The 20,882-nt window shown below is 44.2% G+C and overlaps 1 protein-coding gene across 1 annotated transcript; it reads left to right on the top strand.

The window, feature by feature from the left end:
- Nucleotides 1-3,192: 3,192 nt before the first annotated feature.
- On the top strand, nt 3,193-7,612 carry FUT4 (fucosyltransferase 4). Its single transcript, XM_074932436.1, has 2 exons — nt 3,193-4,746; nt 6,674-7,612. Exon 1 carries the CDS (start codon nt 3,208-3,210, stop codon nt 4,300-4,302), a length of 1,095 nt encoding a protein of 364 aa, XP_074788537.1. The 5' UTR covers nt 3,193-3,207; the 3' UTR covers nt 4,303-4,746; nt 6,674-7,612.
- Nucleotides 7,613-20,882: the final 13,270 nt, after the last annotated feature.

Raw genomic sequence — 20,882 nt, 5'->3', positions numbered from 1 at the left:
GCAATGGAAATGAAAACTTGACTAGACAAAGACTCCTCCAAAGTCATATATCAATGCCGAAATTTAAGTTCCTGAGGAGAATAAGAACTGTCACTTTAACGGTTGGACTAGATGATCTCCAGGGTCCTTTCCAACCTAGATGATTCTGTGTGTGATTCTTTGTGTGATTCTGTGTGCAGCTGAGTTGAACTCTCCCACTGACTTTCACGGGTCCCAAATTTCTCACATTTTCTGTAGAAATGGGTAAAATTACTAACAGTAGAGGTTTTGGACCACTTTGAATCCTTAATTAAGGCAGACTAGGGACTGTGCTTGTTTAAGGTAGTGTTCATTGTATTGGATGGGTTCTAGATTGATTCTAGGTGTAGCTCATGCTCTCAGTGGATTTGACTCCCCCTTAGCATTGTATTTCTATATTTTTGTCTGTAGCTTTCTACTGCAGTAAAATAATTTTCCCAGATTCCTATTCTGTGATTAAAATCCGTGATATTTGTCAAGATAGGTCCTATCTTTTTAGCACTAAGATTTTTTTTGCTACTATTGGCTAGCACACTATTTTGCAGACAATACTAAATTAGAAAGCAGGGTTGACATCTCGTCTTGTGCAACTTCAATTCAGAGAGGCCTTGAATGGAGTGAGCCAACAGAAACCTGGGGAAGATCAGCAAGGAGAAAGGGCAAGTTCTGCATGTGGAGCAGGAAACTCCCATGCACTGGTACAGGCTGGGAACTGGCTGGCTGATAACAATTCTGGAAAGGACCTGGGAGCTACATCACCATCATGAATGTGAGCTCTCCTTGAACATAAGCAAGCCGTGTGCTGGGCGACGTCCAGCAGGTTGGGGAAAGTAATTATCCCCCACTAGTGAAGCAGCACCTGGAATACTGTCTCCAGTTTCCAGCCTCACAGTTCAAGGTGGGTGTTGAGGACACTGTCCAGTGGAAGGCTACTAAGATGATGAGAAACCCTACAGCACACAGGCTACAAGGAGAGTTGGAGGGAGGTGATCTTGTTTAGTCATGTGAAGTGGAGATGTTGGGATGATTTAATGAGAGCCAGCAACTACCTCAAGGTAAGTTTTGAAGGTGGTGGAGCCAGGCTATCTTTGGATATCGCAAGGGACAACAGCCACAAATTACAGTTTGCGAGGTTCAGGCCTGGACTTCAGGAAAAAATTCTTCACCAAGAGGGTGGCACAGCATTGGGACAGGCGGCCAGAGGTGGTGTGGAGTGTCTGTCCTTGAATATTTTCAGCATCTTGGTGCTAGTCTAGTCAGCATCTAGGTGAACACCTTGGCTAGTGCTGGCAATGGTGCTCTTCTGAGTGAGAGGGTGGATTAGTGACCCCCAGAGATCCCTTCCAACCAATGCTTATGTTGGAGCAGAGGCAATAGGATACCGACTATAACCAGAGCTGTTGATGTTTCTTATCTTTTATGAGTGCTTACAGCGTGGACGACAGAAGTCTGCAAGCACTTTTATATACAACTACAGCGACAAACTAGTTACTAACCTAACATCAACCTCACCCACAACTTTATTTTTAGTGGTAAACAGGCTTGAATCACTTTTTTTACTAATAGAAAAATCACAGGGCTTTGACCTATCTGTTGTGTAAAAGCTATGATGCAGTCCAAATGGTCAGTGAGAATTGACACTTGGTGTAACTCGGCTTCCTTCAGTAGATCTTTATGAGAGGACTTTGGATCTGTAGCTGAAGGATATAAAAATGCGTAGTGTCAGAGCTGGAGACTCTCCAGTTCTGTAGTCTCTGAACTGTGTGAATCAATGATCTCTTAATTCACTGAAGCAAATGACTTGGGAGAAAAAAGATTTGAGCCTATCTGATACACTTTTTTGGAAAAAGTAATTTTCCAGTACCCATAAGGTTTTGTATCCTGGCAGTGTTCAAGGCCAGGTTGGACGGGGCTTTGAACAACCTGGTCTAGTGGAAGGTGTCCCTGCACATGGCAGGGTGGTGGAACTGGATGATCTTTAAGGTCCCTTCCAACCCAACCCATTCTATAATTCTATGACTGTAGTTTTTAAATACGCGAGATTGACAAATTTTAATGTAAACATATGTAGTTCCAATAAAGTTATGAAAGGACAAAAAAAAAATCTTCCTCTTTAGTTTCTTTTCTTTTAGTTTTCGAAATCATTAATCCTTTTAGAGGTGCTTGAAACTGAATTTGATGGGAGTTCAAAGCTAGCATGGCTCTTGTCAAGTCCTCTTTTTTTGCTAAATAAGTGATTTATTCATTCTCAACTTCACTCTCTAAATTGCAACTGTTTTAAAAGAAAATCTCCTGCATCTTTCAGGGTACTTCCCTGCAAGGCCACGGAATACAGCATGTGACCCATAGCGCAGCTGGTGTGAAAACACCGTTTTGCCAGAGTTTAAAACCTCTGACTCCAGTTCGGGCACGGGTGGGAAGCAGCGGACCTGTCCTGCTGTCTCCTGGGCGAGAGGGCAGGGCGAGGTGAGGCTGCGTCGGCCTTTGTGGTGTGTGTGCCTGGCAGGGCTCTCCTCTGCCCCGCGCTCCGGCCGGCGCTCACGGGGTGCGGGTGCCTCGAAGCCCTGGGAGCCGTCCCCACCGCCCCTCCTGTGCCTGCTGGGGGCTGGGCTGTGGCCACGAGGCCCTTCCTGAGCGCGGGGACACAGGCTCCCCGTGGAGCCCCGAGCTGGGGACGAGAAACTGTGTGGGCCGGAGGGCAAAGGCTGCCCTTGCCCGCGGCCACCTCGGCGACCCCCTGGGCTGCCGGTGGCCACCTCAGTGACCCCTGGGTTGCGGTTGCCCACAGGCTGCCTGCAGGCGCCTCAGCGAGCCCGGGGACCGGCACTGCCCGCACCTGCCGCACGGGGGAGGGGATGAGCCCCGGAGCCCCGCCGGCAGCCCGAGCACCGCTCTGCCCCGGGCCCAGGCGGCGGCGGCCCAGCGCGGGCGGGGCGGGGCAGGGCGGCACCCGGGGGCGGGCCGCGGCGGGCGGGCGCGGGGCCGCCGTCCGCCCGGGAAGGACGGTCCGTCATGGCCGGGAGGGGCGGCGGCAGCGGCACCTCCCCGCCGCCGGGGCAGGGGGTGGGGGCTGAGAGTCGGCGGCGGCAGCAGCCCCAGCCCCAGCCGCAGCATGCGCTGGCCGGCCCCGGCCCCGCGGCTGCCCCGCGGCGGCCGCGAAGGGCAGAGCGGCGGCAGCAGGCGGCCTGGATGGAGCCGGCCCCGCGCCGCCGCCCCGCCGGGCGGCCCGGCTGCCCGCGGCGGTGGCGCCGGCGGCTGCAGGGGCGGCGGTGGGCGCTGGCGGCCGGGCTGCTGGGCGCCGCCGCCGCCCTCGCCCTCTACGCCTGCCTGCCGGAGCCGGCGGCGGCGCCGCGGGCCGCGGGGGGAGGCCGGCGGGGCGGCGAGGTGAACGTGCTGCTGTGGTGGGAGCCCTTCGGCCGCCCGCGGCGCATGGCCGACTGCCGCCGCTACAACATCACGGGCTGCCGCCTCAGCGCCGACCGGAGCCGCTACGCCGAGGCGCAGGCGGTGCTCTTCCACCACCGCGACCTGGCGCTGCACGGCGCCGGGGGGCTGCCCCGCGGGCCCCCCCCGCGGCCCCCGCGGCAGCTCTGGGTGTGGATGAACTTCGAGTCGCCCTCGCACTCGCCCGGCCTGCGGGGGCTGGCCGGCCTCTTCAACTGGACCATGTCCTACCGCCGGGACTCGGACGTCTTCGTGCCCTACGGGTACCTGTACGCCCCGCCGGCGCCCCGGCCCTTCGTCCTGCCCCGCAAGACGCGGCTGGTGGCCTGGGTCATCAGCAACTGGAACGAGGAGCACGCCCGGGTGCGCTACTACCGCCAGCTGAAGGAGCACCTGGCCATCGACGTGTACGGGGCGCGGGGGCTGGCGCTGGCCGAGGGCGGCGTGGTGGAGACCGTCTCGGCCTACAAGTTCTACCTGGCCTTCGAGAACTCCCAGCACACCGACTACATCACGGAGAAACTCTGGAGAAACGCCTTCGCCGCCAGCGCCGTGCCCGTCGTCCTCGGTCCCCGCAGGGCCAACTACGAGCGCTTCATCCCCCCCGACTCCTTCATCCACGTCGACGATTTCCCCAGCCCCCGGCTGCTGGCCACCTACCTGAAATTCCTCGATAAAAACAAACCCATCTACAGGAGGTATTTTGCCTGGAGGACGAAGTACGAGGTCCACGTCACCGCGTTCTGGGACGAGCATTTCTGCAAGGTTTGCGAGGCTGTGAGGGCAGCCGGAAATCAAATCAAGACCGTTCGAAATCTGGCCAGCTGGTTTGAAAGCTGATGCTCCTGGCGGGCGAGGCTTGCCCGGCCGGCCCGAGCCAGCGATGGACCGCGTCAAGGCGTAGGGCAGGATGGGTCTCGCAGAGATCATCACCCGAGGTAACATGCGGAAGGCTGTCATCGGTGAGAGAAGCATACAGGTACAGGGAAACAAGCTGTGAAAACCCTGCTGAAGGAAGGCTTTTACTGAAATGCAAAATTATGAAAGTACAAAGAAACATCAGGCGAGATGATTCTTAAAGAGCAAAGTTAAATTTCCAGACATCATAGAGATCTGAAGCCTTTACAGTTGTGCATGGCTCGACATAAATACTGATGCCAAGTTCTTCAGCCGCACAGCTGAAACCAATTTTGTCGGTTATGACAGCTTCCTGGACCGTGAAACTTTCTTCTGCTTACGGGGGATACATGACCAGCGCTGGCTTTCTGTACTCCAAAGACAAAAGTGATTATTTTTAACAGTGATTATTATGTGCATGCAAGCTATTTGCAGACAGATTCTGAGCCGCAATTGTTGAACTTAAGAATGTAATGATACAGTAGCACTTTTTAGCAATGTTTGAAATTGCATCCGCCAACTAATAATGATTTGAGCCAAATAATAATTCCATTTAGGAAACAATGTGTGGAGGGGACTGGATCCCAGTGGAACATACAGCTCAGATGGTGTAGAGTATTTCTTCCGATGCCTACCAAAACCATAGGCATGTTTATCCTGTATAAAACTGGAGAAGACCTTTAAGTGCAGGAAAAGACAGTGTAGAAAAAAGTTGGAACATTTCCACCCTCCCTTTATTCAGGAATTAGAAAATGTTTACAGGAATATGAATGTTTTTCTCTGCAGAATTACTGCCATATAGGAAAAAGCAGGGAAAGGCTTGTAACTAGAAGGTTTTTATTACTGTATTGAATATGTATTACAGAAAGGCTAACTTATTTCTCTAGTATCATTAGACAGTCCTGTTGTGTTGATTTGGTTTACAGCATGCGTTTTTAAAAATTCTGCTGGGTGACACTACTCAGAATGCCACTTTGTTGTTTGTAAAATAACAATTACCACTCCCCCCCCTCCCCCAAACTCAAGTCCCAAATCACTACTGCCTTTCAAAACAAAAATTACCGTAGAGAGTAAGATCTAGGCTGTTGGGAAAATACAGCTTGTGTGAGGAAAGAATATGAAAAGGGAAATATTTATTTTTCTTTGGTTTTGAGGAGTTTTTCCAGTGTGTTTTTTTAATCAATAAATAGGTTCCTAAGATAAAACTTCCTTCTCTCAGTGCCTACTGGGAGCATTTATGGTAGTTACTGCCTTTCAGACTCTGCCCTTTTGCTGGAGTCTTCCTAGTAGCGAGTGTGTGGTTACATTTTGGTTACATGAAATCTTGTTTGGTGAAATTCGGAAAGAATCTTCAGTTGCAGTTACACATCTTCAGGAAGTTGAGCCCTCCCTGCCTTTTGCAACTATAATGTTTGGTGGCAAAAAATGATAAGCCACAAGAGTCCAGCACAAATGATTAAGGGATTCGTCCAGTTCCTATTTAAGGAGTTACCCAGAGACTTCACTGAGAATAAAATCACAGGTACAGAACAGGTAGGGAAAGAAGAAAGTTGCAAATAAAAGATGGGCATCAGAACAGGTGAGTTTACTGTCATTTGGTGAGAAAAGGATTAGATTTGACTTGAGCAGTAAGAGATGTTGGGTAGGTGCTTTTAATATTTATGAGCTGACAGCCTACAGTAATTTATTTAAAATTAGATTTTCCCCATGATTAAGTCAGCAGGAACCAAGGATTATTGAAAAAATCTAATAACAATGAAGTTCAGTAATAATTGGCAGTTTTACCAGATCAGATCTTGCTGGGTCCGATGTTTATTCCCTTCTGCTTTTGTGCAAGGAAGGATGGCTTCATGAACCTTTCTGTTGTTAATGCCAGAGATGCTGTAGAAATTTTATTGGGAAAGGACAGAATACAGTCAACGCAGCGTGGAATGTAGTAGTGATGGTCCCTAATGCCGTGTTTTCACTTGAACAGGTCTTAATTGATTGTTTGAAGCAAAAGCATGTTCTTCATGGCGTGCTTATCTGTTTCTCTAGCAGTAGTTGCTACTCCCATAAAATTGATCTTGATGATTTTAAAAATCTAAGTATAGTATTAACAGTCATAGCTAAGTCAGGATGATAGAATCTGTCTCACTTTGAACCTTTTTTTCTGTTCAGTTTTTATCACAGTTCATGTAAATGTATACAAAACCCCAATCTGAAAAATGGTGAACTAATATTTAAGATTGCATTACTTTTTATTGGCCTGATGAAACAAGTGCATTTTTTTCAGTCCTCCTAATTTTTTTTTGCATTTTCTGAAATTTTCCAGGCACAGAGTTCTTCTGTGTAATCAGGAATGCCACAGGCGGAAGATCAGACTACAGCAGCAGGAGAATTTCCAGAGATTGCAACCCATACTTTTTTCTCAGCCTCTCTAAGAAGTTGAAATCTTTGATGAACTAGAGTTTTATAAACTTTAGAAAAGAGCTATGCAATAATTAAAGCATCGTGTTTGAATAAGGTGATCACATTTGTGCTGTATTTGTAAGTTATGCATTGAGTATTGTCAAGAATTGTATAATGAAAACTGTAGTCTTGCAATAATTATTGCAGAGCATTTGTGCTGAGAGAAAAGAAGCCTTTTCTAGTTTTGTTGTTCTTGAGTGAGTGTTGCACACTTTTCCCTTTAGATTTGGGGGAAAATTCAGCCCTGGTCTACAGCTGCTGAAATCAGTAATACAGCATCCCTATAAATCTGCTTTGGTTTTCGGATCATCCACTCTACCGGCTAATATTTAGTGTACCAATGTAAGTTAAGGACTGGGTTTTGTAATTCACTTTGTAGGGCTCAAGTTTAAAGATGAATAAAATATTTGCCTGGGCAAATTGGATTGCAGATCAGGTACTAGATTCCACAAGATATTACAAGTGTTTTGTATAATCCATCTGTAAAAATTAAGCAAAGTTTAATTTTCTATTTTAAGTAGAAAAGTATTTTTGAATATATTTTGCAAAAGTGTTTTATTCCGTGCCTTAAAATATTGGGGTAGAGGGAGAGGAAGGAAGATCGTTATCTTCTGGTTTTTATAAGGATAAGAAATAATATTACTTTTTGATTATGATGTAAGCGGAATAGAGAATTATGTGATCCTTTAAGTTACATATTTTATCTCAGGGAATTTTATACTGTAAAGTCTCTTAATATTCGTCAAATGAAGTAACTTTGTATTTGTATTAATTATTTAGACTGACACTCAATAAAACTAAAGAAAGGAAGTAGCACAAAATGACCCTATTTTTAAATTTCGTTTTCTCTGTTTCGAAAGCTGTAGAAAACTGCTTTTTAAAGAGAATGAATTTCTTTTCATGTTTGTTTAATCAGTAGAAGTGGCTGATTGTTCACAAGGTAGTCAGACCGTCTGAGGTTAGGAATGAAACCTGGTTGTGCCAAGAGAAAAATATTTTCATAGGAGAGGCTGTGCTGAGTTATTTTCCATATGAAAAGGAGCATTTATTGAAGTTGGATGTGTGCTGGAAAAATATAATTTCAAACAAACCCAAAAAACAAACTTTCTCTTGACCCACAGAGAATTTGAACGTGTTGGATTTTTCCCTCCCCTTAAATTTCAAAATGAAATTGATATTGTGTTTATTTTGATATTCAGCATGTAGTGCTACAGCTACCTTTTCAGCTGCAGCTTTTTTCATGTTTTTGATAGCTGTCTTTAACTGAGCAACAAGACAAAGGGCCCAAAGCAATTTTCCCTGAGCTTTTGTTAACACTGATTGCAGCACAGGAGATGGTTTACCTCTCTCTACTCATCTTCTCTCCTGGTTGGTGTATAGTACTGAGAAATTTTGGCATTTCTGAAACTTCCTGCCTAGCCAGAATGGGTTAAGCGCTACAGTCCTCACTTTTCTCCTCCTCAGCTGGTTGATGTTTATCACCATCACATGTAACTTTTGGAAGTAGAGCTTAAACTGACTGCTTGTTTACTCATGCCTGAGAGGGGAAATGTTTTTTTGCTGGTGTTACAGATGTGATGGAACTCTATGTTGGGGAAACTGGTGGAAATACTTTTCTGCCAAACATCAGGTACCATTTGTTCAAGCTAGTTTGGTGACTCTTAAGAAGCGAGTTACGCGTGATTAAACTCACTTCCACAGCTCTCTGTCCAACAGTCGTGTAAAATGGTATTTAAGAGCGTGAACAGTCCTTTGTAGAGAGTGTAGAGCTGACTTCTAAAATCTGTTGAGAACTCAATGATTTAACATGAATTTAAGTGGTATTTAACTAAAGATAAATCAGGATCCAAGTATAAAAGCCTATTTCTAATCAGTAAAATAAAAAAGTCATTATTTGAGTAACTCAGGTGTCACTTGTAACCAACTCCATTTAACAATTATGATCTGTATACTCCTGTATTGTCTTCTTTATGGTCAGTTTAAAAACAATACTTGAGGCCAGAGCATCATAGAATCATAGAATGTTTTGGGTTGGAAGGGACATTAAAGACCGTCTAGTTCAACCCCCCTGCTATGGGCAGGGACACCTTCCACTAGCCCAGGTTGCCCAAAGCCCCGTCCAACCTGGCCTTGAACACTGCCAGGGAGGGGGCAGCCACAAATTCTCTGGGCAACCTCTGGGTGCCGGTGTCTCACCATCCTCACAGTAATTAATTTCTTCCTTATATCTGATCTAAATCTACCCTCTTTCAGTTTAAAACCATTACCCCTTGCCCTATCCCTACACTTTCTGATACAGAGTCTCTCCCCATCTTTCCCGCAGCCCCCTTTAAGTACTGGAAGGCCGCTCTAAGGTCTCCCTGGAGCCTTCTCCAGCTGAACACCCCCAACTCTCTCAGCCTGTCCATACAGGGGAGGTGCTCCAGCCCCCTGATCATCTTCATGGCCTCCTCTGGACCCACTTGAGCAGCTCCACATCCTTCTTTTGCTGGGGACCCCGGAGCTGGACACAGCACTGCAGGTGGGGTCTCGAGAGCAGAGTAGAGGGGGAGAATCCCCTCCCTTGAACTGCTGGCCACACTTCTCTTGATGCAGCCCAGGACACGGTTGGCTTTCTGGGCTGTGAGCGCACATTGCTGGTTCATGGTCAGTTTTCCACCTACTAAAGCCCCTAAGTCCTTCTCTGCAGGGCTGCTCTCAACCCACTCATCACCCAGCCTGTATTTGTGCTTGGGATTGCCTTGACCATGTGCAGGACCCTGCACTTGGCCTTGTTGAACTTCATGAGGTTTGCATGGCCCCACCTCTCCAGCCTGTCCAGGTCCTTCTGGATGGCACATCCCTGCCCTCCAGTGTGTCAGCTGCACCACACAATTATCTATGTCTACTCTACATTCTGCAGATGTTTTGCTTTATGATCTTGAGCTAATTACTTAAGCATGAATTTGGTATGGTGGCAGCTATTCCTGTGAGTCTCACCCCAAAGAATATCTGAGAGGAATAAGACAAAGGCTATTGCTCAGGAGTGCTTTGAGAGCTGCAGGGATTTGGCACTGCTGGTGGTAAGGTGCTCAGTGCGTTCAGGAAGCATCCTGAAGCTATGAGCCCTTTTAATTGGAAAATTTTCTCTAAAGGAGTAAATACTTTTCTAATGTCCTTCAAAGGTTTTAGTTCCTTGGAATTATAACTGCATGGGTTTAAATTTTGCAAGCAGAGTTAAAATTAGACTATTTCACTATCGCTCAATATTTTAATACTATTCTTCTAATAACTATCAAAAGATGGTCCAAAATTTGAAAATTGCATTTCTCTCCAGTTATTAAACCATCTTTTGAAGTTAATCAGCCCACGGGTTAGTTGTATGCATTATGGAAGACAGTTCGGCATTTGCATCCTCAAATTTACCACTGATGTAAAGACACTCCTGGTATTTTGGATGATGGGAAGCTTGGTCCGGGAGGAAACAGAGCACTAGCAATGCCCAGGTTGTGGCATACGATGGAGATCACAAGAGTGCCTATGACTGGAAATTGGCCATCTTCCTTATGAGCAGAAGGCAGAAAGGTGATTGCAAATGGAAGCATAGACTATTGGATTGTGAATGTATTTTCATGCATTCATAATGCTACCAAATAACTGTGCAGTGTTAAAGATGATTGGTATATTTGAAGCAAGAACAACAGGGCTACATGAAATATAGAAAAATAATTGTCCTAAAGGCAAAGTTGGATTTAAAATGGAAAAGTGATTCTGAAATAATAATAATTAAAAAAAAAAAAACAACAAAAAACAACAAAACAACAACAAAAAAGTCTTGCAATTGCAGGAAAGCATGGATATATATTTTATATTCTTAACTGTGAACAGAGAGAATTTTGTTGGAAATGCTGACTCTAGCCTCTATTAGAGAACATAGGTTCAGAGTTATATCTTACATCTGTTTCTGAATAGGAATGTCCTCCTGAGATTAATGCAGAGCTCTGAACGTTTCTATTTCCCTTCCAGTCCCAAACCTACATTTTGCTTGGCTTAATGCTAGTTTCTCTTCTCTGTCATTCACGCGTTGCTCATCAAATGTGCACCCCTGTGGGTCTGATGGCTTCTCACTATGAAGAGAAGAGCTTCTCAGTTTGGAGAAGCAGAGCTTAGAAGAAAAAAATTAATATATGGATGTTCGCTGAGAATTTTGGTTGGACTTTGCAGTAGTCCTGGGATAAATGCAAGTAGGCGGTAGAGGCTGAAAACAAAATAGAGGAGCATGTTTTATGGCAGTATTTTGTCTAAGACCCCAGCCTGAAGCAAAACACCTAACCAGATTTTAAAGCTGAGTCTTTATGCTGTGAGTTTCCTATGTATTGATGAAGACTATTTCATCAGGTATCCCTGAAGATTCCCACTGCTGTATTATCTCATTATCACAGAATCACAGAGATGGACCGTGAACACAAAGACTTACTTCAGTATGTCTGTGCTGTGAAAAAACGAGTTTGGTTAATTAGAGCAGAATCTGCTGGGTTCAGGCTCTGATAAAGCACCGTCAGGCATATTGATGAAAAAGCACAGATTCACTGCCCTGTCTGTTACAGTAACTGTGGTGAGGAATGTTTTCTTCACTGAATCTTTGGAGAAAAGTCAGAGCCTGCATGATGCTGAATTACTCTTCCTTGTAATTCAGAGTGGGTTCTATTCCATTGCGCTGCCATTATGTCAAACCTAGATTTTATTCTTAAATACAGATATTAAATGTATTCTACCATTTTACACTAGTGCTTCAGAATAATACCAAGAGTTAAAAAATATATTTCACTGGTGTAACTGTGAAAAGGAAGTTGTTTGTGGATTTATAGCACTGAGATAAGAACCAGGAGGGTTTTGCTGTAGAAGTTTCCTCTGTAGTTGTGGACAAGTTATTTGTGAATATAGGACTGGTCTGAAGCACTGGGTCCTATGCAGACTTCACTTTAAGTCCTCTGGGACTGATCTTCTCTTTTGCAGGAGCGCATTTGATTTCCAGAGATACTCCAGGCATACACTGCTGCAGTCAGCTGCCTGCACCGTGGGCTTTATCTGCTCGTTTCTACCTTTGCCCCCACATGACAAAAAGAGAACAAGCTCCTCTGTCTCTTCTCTTGCAATCTTCTGTCCCTTTCCCATCCTCATTCTGGATGATGCTCTTAGTGCTGAAGGAAGGTGAAGATGAAAACATCTGTGACAGCCAGCATGGGTGTGAGCTCAAGAGAGAGCCTGAGCAGGCAGCAGGTTAATGAAGGGAAAGAGAGAGAGAGATATTCCTCCTGACACTTCCCAACATATAACCTTCTTAAACCTTTGGAAGAAAGGTGTCTGAAGGCAAGGGAAGGCACAGGCTAATTTCAGCCCTTTTTCACACCTGGAGAATTGCTAGTTTATCTGAGATTGTTGTAGGAGAGGAGAGAAAATGCATCCCCTCTCCTGCCCTCTTCCCTTTCGTAGGCTGAGCTGAAGCCACCTGGATCCAGTGGCTGTCTCTGCTGAAACAACTGCCCCATGGAATATGAGCCTTCAGAATGTCACAGAAGGCACTAACCCAACTAAAATTATGGCTACTTGTTGGAAGGTAAGGTGCTTATGACTCCACTTATGTTAGTAGGAGATTCAACACTGATCTCATTGGAAACAGGGTTTCACTCAGCTTGTGTCTGCCCATAATAATGGATAAAATCAATTACTGAAAATTATGCTTCATCCAGAATGCAAAAAGTGAGCATTCTTCTGAGTTCTTTTCGAGTTATTAAGGTAACTTAATCCTCGAAGTTATGACAGTTTTCTTTATTTTTGTGCTCTGTGCTGAATATTCAATTTTCAATCAAATATCCATTATATCTTTTGAAACCTGATAGAAGGAGGGGACTAGGATGGCCATGCTCAACACAGGAAGATGCAGGTTGCATATCAGCAGCAAAGTAAAGAAGGCAATTCACATCAATAAAACCAGAAAAGGAGAGGTTAGCTTGGGCAGGGATAGCAACTGAAATGTTCACTTGGAGAGCCCAATTAATATGAAAAAAAACCCAAAGAGTCTATTCTGTTTCTTTTGTTTTATTTCCATATTAGCTGTAGAGGGAAAGATGCTTCCCGCTCATTCTAGCAGTCCCTTTGTGGGTAACCTCTCCCACAGGAGGTATCTTTCTGCTTTGGAGTTTACAAATAACTAGAAATATGAGGTCAAGATCTCAACTGATGGAAACCAGCATGCCCACCTTTACCTCCTGAGGTTCTTCTTTCATTCTTGGAATATTACGTACCAATTACTTATGTCTTCAGAAAGCTGCATTGAAGAAAGATCTATAGAACATATCATTCCTTTGGTTTTGGTATTTAGTTTTCCCTTCAGATTCTTTGCCTGAGGTTGTATGGCAGTTTGTCATTACAGTTTAGTAATTTCTGTTTCTACTCATTAGGAAGTTATTAAAGTGAAGAGTAATTCACAGGAGCTGGTGGGTTCTTAGGAAACTTTTTTTTTTTTTTCTGTGCCTACTGATACAGAGGAAGAAATCTGCCCTCCTGCTCAGAGTCAAGGAGTGAGGAAGTCCTGCATTCTTACTATAGATCTGCTTTATGTTGAGTTGCAGATGACTGAGAAGCAATAGTAGGATACCATTAACAACTGGTTTGTTAGGAATAGTCCAGTGCTATCCAATGCACATCCCAGAACTCTGTCTTATCCCATTCAAGTTGCTGACAAATCCTGCCCAGCCCTTGTAGCAAAGTTGTACAGGCTTTGGGGACATACCCTGGACCTGCTAGCTATTGGGTAGCAGAACCAGGACAGCTGAGACAGAGTGATGGGAGGATTCTGGTCCATGTTTCTGTCCACCCAGTATATGGGCAGATGCTGAAGCTTGGGGCATCTTCGGTCCATCCTGGACCACTGGTTTTTAGATGACTCTGGAGCAGCCCCCAAGGGCACAATCACTGCAGGTAGTACGAATGAGTGGCAGACCTGGGCTTGATTCCATGTGTGAGATGGAGGAGATAAACAAAAGTCACCAAAGATAATTTTTTTTTTTAAGTTGCTGAAGTATTTTGAACCCCATTGCCTAAAGAATTTGAGCAATGTTAGGAACATCACAATAAAACACAAGAAGAGAGACCCCTTTGGTCACAGGCGCAGACTTTTCCATAGCCTCAGAATGTTCACATGCCTAAAACCTGCAGAAACAATCTGGGAAAGCCCCATAAGCTTTCTCCCATGTGCAGCAACAGGAAGAGAGCAGAAAAAAAGCAAAGACATCATCAAGGCTGTAAAAGAAATGTGTTAGATGAAAAACTTGCAGGAGCCTGGAAGTCTGACTAGCAGCCCTGATGACCTGACCAGAACAGGGGCGGGGGGGTGGGGTGGGGGGGCTTTCTGATCTCACATCTGGGAGTAATTTTACTGTGAGCATACGAGCACAATACATGATCCTCTCATCCCCTAGTTTGAGTATCATCAGTAGGACCGTCAGGGCAGTGAACAAGTTCATCTTCAGTCTTTCAGAAGAAGGATGAATCTCAGTCCTCCCTTTTGTAGATCCATGAGGCACAGGGGCATAGGCCACTCTCCTTGTAATGGTTGCTCATTTGTGACATATTGTGGGAAAAATTCTCTTCCCAACGTTACCTCAAGGGCAGAGTGATTTTAGCCAACCATTTTGTATAGCCAATGGTCTTACAACTCTACAAGCTCTCAGCAACAGTCTAACCTCTCCAGACAGCTAAGCTATGGACTCTAAACAATGTCTGCTGGCTTTGGGACAGCTAAACATACTATTCAGGCATTTGGATAGACTTTTTACGGTTTTAAATATTTTCTCTCTTTCTATTGCTCTAGTGACTGATGTGTCTCCCTGTGCAGTTATCTGTTACATGTCTGCTGTGGGCCATCTTCCACATCTTCCCCTCATTGCCCTCTTAGTGAACTGATTACCAGCTCAGCCTCTTGGGCAGGTTAGTCTGGTCTGGAGGGTTGTGATAATCAATGGAAAAGTAGCATCATGAAACAATGGGTATGTAGGTGTTTTTCTATTTTGGTGGCCTTTTGGGATTGTGAATAGCCAGGCTGGGGAGTTACCAAGTAGCTGGGAAGAGAAGTTCATTGAAGAACTGAATTATGTATCTTCTGGCCTTAACCAAAGCTAATTACACCCAAAGAACAGAAGAGCTTCTAGAAGGCAAGTGTCCCTAAATGGCAAAATGAAGAAACTCTCTATATTTGCACTGTAATGTTTCACATGACAGAAATGGGGATGGAGAATTCTCCATTTCTTTTTCCTGAACACCTGTTTCCCTGCAAGTTTAGGTTTGATCATTGACTGCCTCAGAACACTCCCTCATCTTGTGCTTCTTCCCATAACTTGTTAACCTGCTTGATCCTGCTTAATTCCAAGGGGATCTGGACTATTATAACCCGTCCTTGAGGCCATCCACTTTCCTCTAGCAGATGTGTAGGGACAGTTTGCTCTGTGTGGGAGTGCGCACGGCTCAGATCCCATGCTCACATCGACCTGGGGAATGCAGAGACAGACCTGACCATACCGTTGAGGTCTGTGAGATGCCTGCTCCTCCCAGGCATCTCTACGCCCCTGCATCTTGTGGCATGTCTAAATACTTGAGCAGTCTTACCTGTAGGTGTGCTGGCCCTGCACAGACAAGCAGTGAGTACAATGGCAGGTCATATCTTGGCCCCATATCCTTAATCAAGCCCACAAGCCAAAGCCACAAATTAGCTCAGATATCTCTAGGTACAGCCTTTACAAGGTGTTGGATACCTCAGAAAGACTTTATCAAGAAGGCTGAGTGTTATGTGGCCCAAAGAGAAAGTAGTCTGCTTTTTTTCCTGATGTTTGCTCCTAGAGTATGTGCAAGCTGCCAAAAAAAAAATAAAATGTATGGCAACTTAGGCTATTGGTCAGGCACATGCTGCTTGTATTGTTCTGTCAACATACACATATCCTGTGGATTTCACAAGTGATTTTAGAGTATATAGAGTGTCGTCATCTCATGTGGAAATTCCTGCTTATTATCAGTCTTGACCATAATACAAACTAGGAAGCCAGCAATTTGAGCAAAACTTTTAAAAATAGATAAACTTTTCTATGTCATGTCCATCTCTCTTGGTCTGGATTGGGACCAGTGTTTTAACTCATGCTGGGAGAGCACAATTACTGCACTGGTGTACTGTGCTCTGATGCTTTTGCATTTCTGGCACAGTCTACCATCTTTAAGGCTGCCACAAAAACATGTGCAAATGAGCAAAGAAATAGAACAGATTTCATCAGTTCAGATGAAATTGTCGTTTTGTAACCCTTAGGTTAAAACTTAAGAATGAAGAATATAATTTGAAATGAAGAGTATAACTGAAGTTACACAAATAAAAGGCAATTTTGGAACTGGGAAGATGCTGTCTTGTGTTCAAGTGATTCTACTGTCAATTCCACTTAGAATTTAAATCTGATCCCTTCAGCCTCAAGGCAGACTGGATGAGAGCCCATGTGCTAAGACAGGGCTTGCTTGACAGAAGACAAGTGAGAAGTGGACAACTGATTTCATCACTGCCTTATGATTACCCATTACTAGTCACCACTTTTTAGGCTGGATGGCAGGTCCATCTCTGGCAAGGTGAAGGTTTTGTACTTGTAAGCTCATTTTTGCTGCTCTTCAAGGTGAAACCAGAGATCCTAACCAGTGCTTATTTATTTGCAGCTTTAATGTGTCATATGGATGCATGTGTTGATTCCCTATGGCTTATCTACAGGCTTTAATTTGAAGTTTCTTATGAAGGAGCAACATGGATATAATTTCTAGGTTTTACAAATTTACAAAACACAAATTTACAAAAATACAAATTTACAGTTTGCTGCAAGATGCTTCATCATCAAAGATCCCACAGGCAAAGCAAACTGCTATACCATTAAGACTTGGACCCAGAAGTACTTGAGCATTTCACTTGATACTGAAATTAAACATGATTTGCACATCTGTAGGAATCTGTATTTAGATTGGAAGCACCCTCTTCACGTCCTGTCTCCGTACATCCCTACTGCATTCAGCTGATCGTTCTCAGGAAGGCTGAAGTCCTCCCTTGGACTTGCTATCTAGATATACTTATGCACGTGTAAATGCTGAAGGAATATGCCCTGGGTGACTGACAGGTCCTTAACAGAACAAAAAGTATCCTGTTGCTTGTCTGGAGCCTGAATCTGGCCCAAGACCTCACCACAAGGGAACACTGGCTTTGTTCTCACTGAGGGGTCTGATGACATTGTGCCTCCTGGATTCATCTTGTTTCTCATGGTATTTACAGTACATTAAAGCCTTCTATATTGATGCTTCTAAAATGCACTGCTGGATCAAAGGAAATGTATGCATTTGTTTCAATGACATCTCACCCATCTGGTTTTACCAGAGCAGGATAAGAAACATCAGCAAGGCACTCTATTTAATTTCCAGGGCTGTCAATCATCTGATTTTACAGGTACATCTCCATTCTGTAAAAGAAAATAAGTTCAGTTACATACCAGGTTACTTGGTTTATATGATGAAAACTTAACATTAAGCTAAAAGAATGTATGGCTTTAGTGGAAGCCTAAGTCACAGAAATGTATCTTTATTTCAGCCTCTACAAAGTCTAAAACATGGGAGAGACATCTGAGGAGTTTCAAAATCCTGTGACCAGCCATGGCATCTTTCCTGTCCTTCACTCCTAGGACCATATTCTAGATATTTCAATGTTTTCTCAGAAGGCAACTTGTGCTATGTTCTTCTTGTTGGTAATAGCAGAAATTGATTTCCTTTAAGCCATGAGGGTATATGGACATGATATCTACACATAGCTGGTGCAGAAGGGGACTCCATCTTCTTGAAACTATTTAATTTGATCCTTGGACTTCTTCCAACTGCCCAATGGAATAGAAAGAGCTTCATCTGTGTCTCCTGCCCTTCCCAGTGCAACAAGGCAGATCTGCTTGCCGCTTCCCTGGGTGTGAAAGCTCCTTGGGAACTCATGGGACCCATCTGTGATTCTTTCTCTATGCCAGTTACACTTTTTTCCTGCTCTTGTTTTACGATAACAGCTCTCAAACTAGTCTCTGCAATTTATATAAGGCAATCTTTTTTTGTCCTTTTGTTCTGCTGGAGAAAGTGCTGGGAACTAGGGCTTTTGTTCAAATATCCTGATATTCTGGGATACAGATTCACCATGATTTGTATAAGAAGTGCCTCATCATTAGCCAGTAACCTAGAAATCATTCTTATCCCAAGCCAGATTGAAGTAGAATGCAAGTCAAATACCTATTAATTTAAAACATCCTTTAAGGCATTAAGGCAGCATATTTGTTCAAGTCACAAAAAGCACAGAAGTGGAAGTGTAGAAGGCAAGCTAGTTGTACAAAGTCTTTTGTAAGGAATAGTCCAGGAGGCACAAGTAGATTTCATCTTTTTCTGAAGTCTTCCGTATTTCTAACTCATTAGAAGTCATTCTTGTCTGACTTGCCTGGAGACAGCAGTGCTAGTTTCTAGGATAGACAGCTTCCCTGCACTTAACCTCCTCCTTCAGCTGGTGACCCCACATATGAATTTTCTCCACTCAGCCTTACCTGCAGATCTGTGTGCATGCTCACAACTGTCCTTCACACAAAACTGTACTCAAAATAGAGAGATGTAGCTCATGAGCAGTTCTTACCTGAGCTCAGAGGTGGTAGTAATTAATGGTGGGGGAAGTGCTGGTAGATTTGGGAGACCTGGCTCCTTCCCCCCAGGAAGGAACACCACAGTGGTGTAAGATGGGACCTGCCCAGACCATTCCTTGTTTTTATCTTCCCCTCACTTTCATCATGGTAAGCTGCAAAGAACCTCTCTGTTTTCAAATGGACCTAAATTTAGCCTTGTTTCCTAGGGGGACTGTGAGATATTTTTCCCCATTAATTAAGTACTTTGAGATCTACAAAGAAAAAGCTACCTTGGTGGTATGAAGGAACTGATGCTAGAGACTGGAGGAGTGCATGGCAGTCAAAAAAAAAAAAAAAAAAAAAAGAGAAAATAGTGCTTACTGTATTAAAGCAACCTGGATCTGTGACCTCTGCCAGGATAAGTCACATGCATCTTTGCTAAGCTGAGGCTCTGGCAGGAATTGTCACTTCTCTCCTGGCAGTGCAATGCATGCTACCACCTTCATCCTCATCCTCATACCCTGCATTTTGCCTCTGAGAGGAACCTTGTGGCACAGTGGAGATGGGAATGTATCATTTGTGCCAGCACTTCCCTGTAACCTTGACCTGGTTCAGCTAAAGTTGTCTATTCACCCAAGTCTCACCAAAGCACAAGGGAAATCTCTCCAGAAACTTTCTTGGTGTAAAACCTGATGTGTATCATGGTGTATTTGCCTGCATGGCCAAAGAAATTATCGCGGGGAACACGGCAATAGGACTGCTCCAATACTAACCAGAGCGACTGTGCTGACATGGTGTTCGTTCTGAAAGCAGCAGAAAGGGAAATAAGGTCAAACTGTTCTTTCCATGAGCACTGTTTACGTTATATTAATTGAGTAATATGTTTACATACTCCTGGTGCTTTGCATCTCTTTGATCTTTGCAATAGCTCAAGTTACGGCACAAAGAGAACAGGGTCTGCAGGAAATAGTACTGTGTTGTGTGCCTTTGTTTGCAGTGAACATGACCTTATGGATTGCATTTCAGATGGGTCTACAAGACAAGAACCTTAGCTGTGTCAAGAAGTGAGTACTGCAGAATAAAAACAGTAAAAACCACTAGCTCTGCTACTTTCTGATGGAATGTCCTACAAAGGACATGTGGCAAGGTATTTTAGGTAAACTTTGAATCAGATGAAAAACATAATCAAAGTACTTAACATAAAAACTAAAATATTGTGAGTTTCTGGGCTGTAAAATAAGCTTTGTCCTGCCTTTAAAAGGCAGCTTTTCTTCAGTGCCTCAAGCTGATTCTTAACAGGAGCAATATATATCAGCACAGGTTCTTCACAAAATTTTATGGAATTGTCCTTCAAACTAATGAAGCAAAGAAGCTCAAAGTGCCAGAGAAGCCTATAGCCCCAGAGTAGAAGCCAGGTTTCAATTCTTCACCACTTAGATACACCCTATATTAAGGTGTCAGTTGGTCAAGTCTCATTGTGTTCTGATTTTCAGGGGACACACCAAGATTTTCAAAGACCTGATGCACTACCCATCATCTGCTATGTTTCATTTGCCACCCTGGGGACACACTGTGGCAATAGAGAATGTGTTTGTGTCTGCACACAGCAAAGCATGTACCATCTTGGGGGTGTTGGATCAGAACAGCAGGCCATTGCTTCTTGGAGCAAACAGCGATGCAGTGGGCTGCTCAGTGCCAGTGGCAGCCGTTGTCACCCATCCTTGGCCAGGCTTCTACATATTTTGGGTAAAATGAAGTGATTTTCTTCATCTCTGAAGATGATGTTCCCTATTCTCTTTGAAGTTTAATAGAGAATTAATTTGCTCTTCCATGCATGGGTATCCAGAGTAAAACCTCAAAATAATGGGCTAAAGTGAACAGAAGAAACTTGATCTACAAATTAGAGAACAATTTTCCTTAATCCTCAGACCATCTTTGGAGAGAAAAGTGCCCTGAAGAGTAATACACGTACTAGCTAATGAAACTCACTGCTGGCAATGTCCCTCTCTTATAGGAAGGGTGGGCTTCTAGCTCAAAAGCTACTATCAATTTTAAGCAAGACAGCATTGAACGAGAAGAATCACAGGCTCTTTGGTAGCTCACACCAGGTCCCAAATACCATTCTGGATATTTTGAGTTAAAATCAGCATATTGGATTTTATCCATGACTTGAAATGGTCAGTATCTCCTAGAACAAAGGGGTCAAATACACAGGGGAAAATCAGTTACAGAAGTGAAATCCAATCCCATGAGGTCACCTTGGGAAAAGCTTGGAGACAACCCTAGATCTCAGTTGTCCCAGTTTTCATACTGTTGTCCTTATCTGAGAGCAGTTTTCTGGCCTGGCTGTGTATTACCTTCTGTTACTGTGATCCAGTCCTAATA

Source organism: Athene noctua, chromosome 1 (assembly GCF_965140245.1).
Source record: "Athene noctua chromosome 1, bAthNoc1.hap1.1, whole genome shotgun sequence".
Lineage (NCBI taxonomy): Eukaryota > Metazoa > Chordata > Aves > Strigiformes > Strigidae > Athene > Athene noctua.
Note: the sequence above shows the minus strand (reverse complement) of the source record. Positions and strands in the feature narration are given on the sequence as shown.

What these genes read in the sequence shown, in the direction of transcription:
- FUT4 (XM_074932436.1), top strand. Translation starts at nt 3,208, where the DNA reads ATGGAGCCGGCCCCGCGCCGCCGCCCCGCCGGGCGGCCCGGCTGCCCG.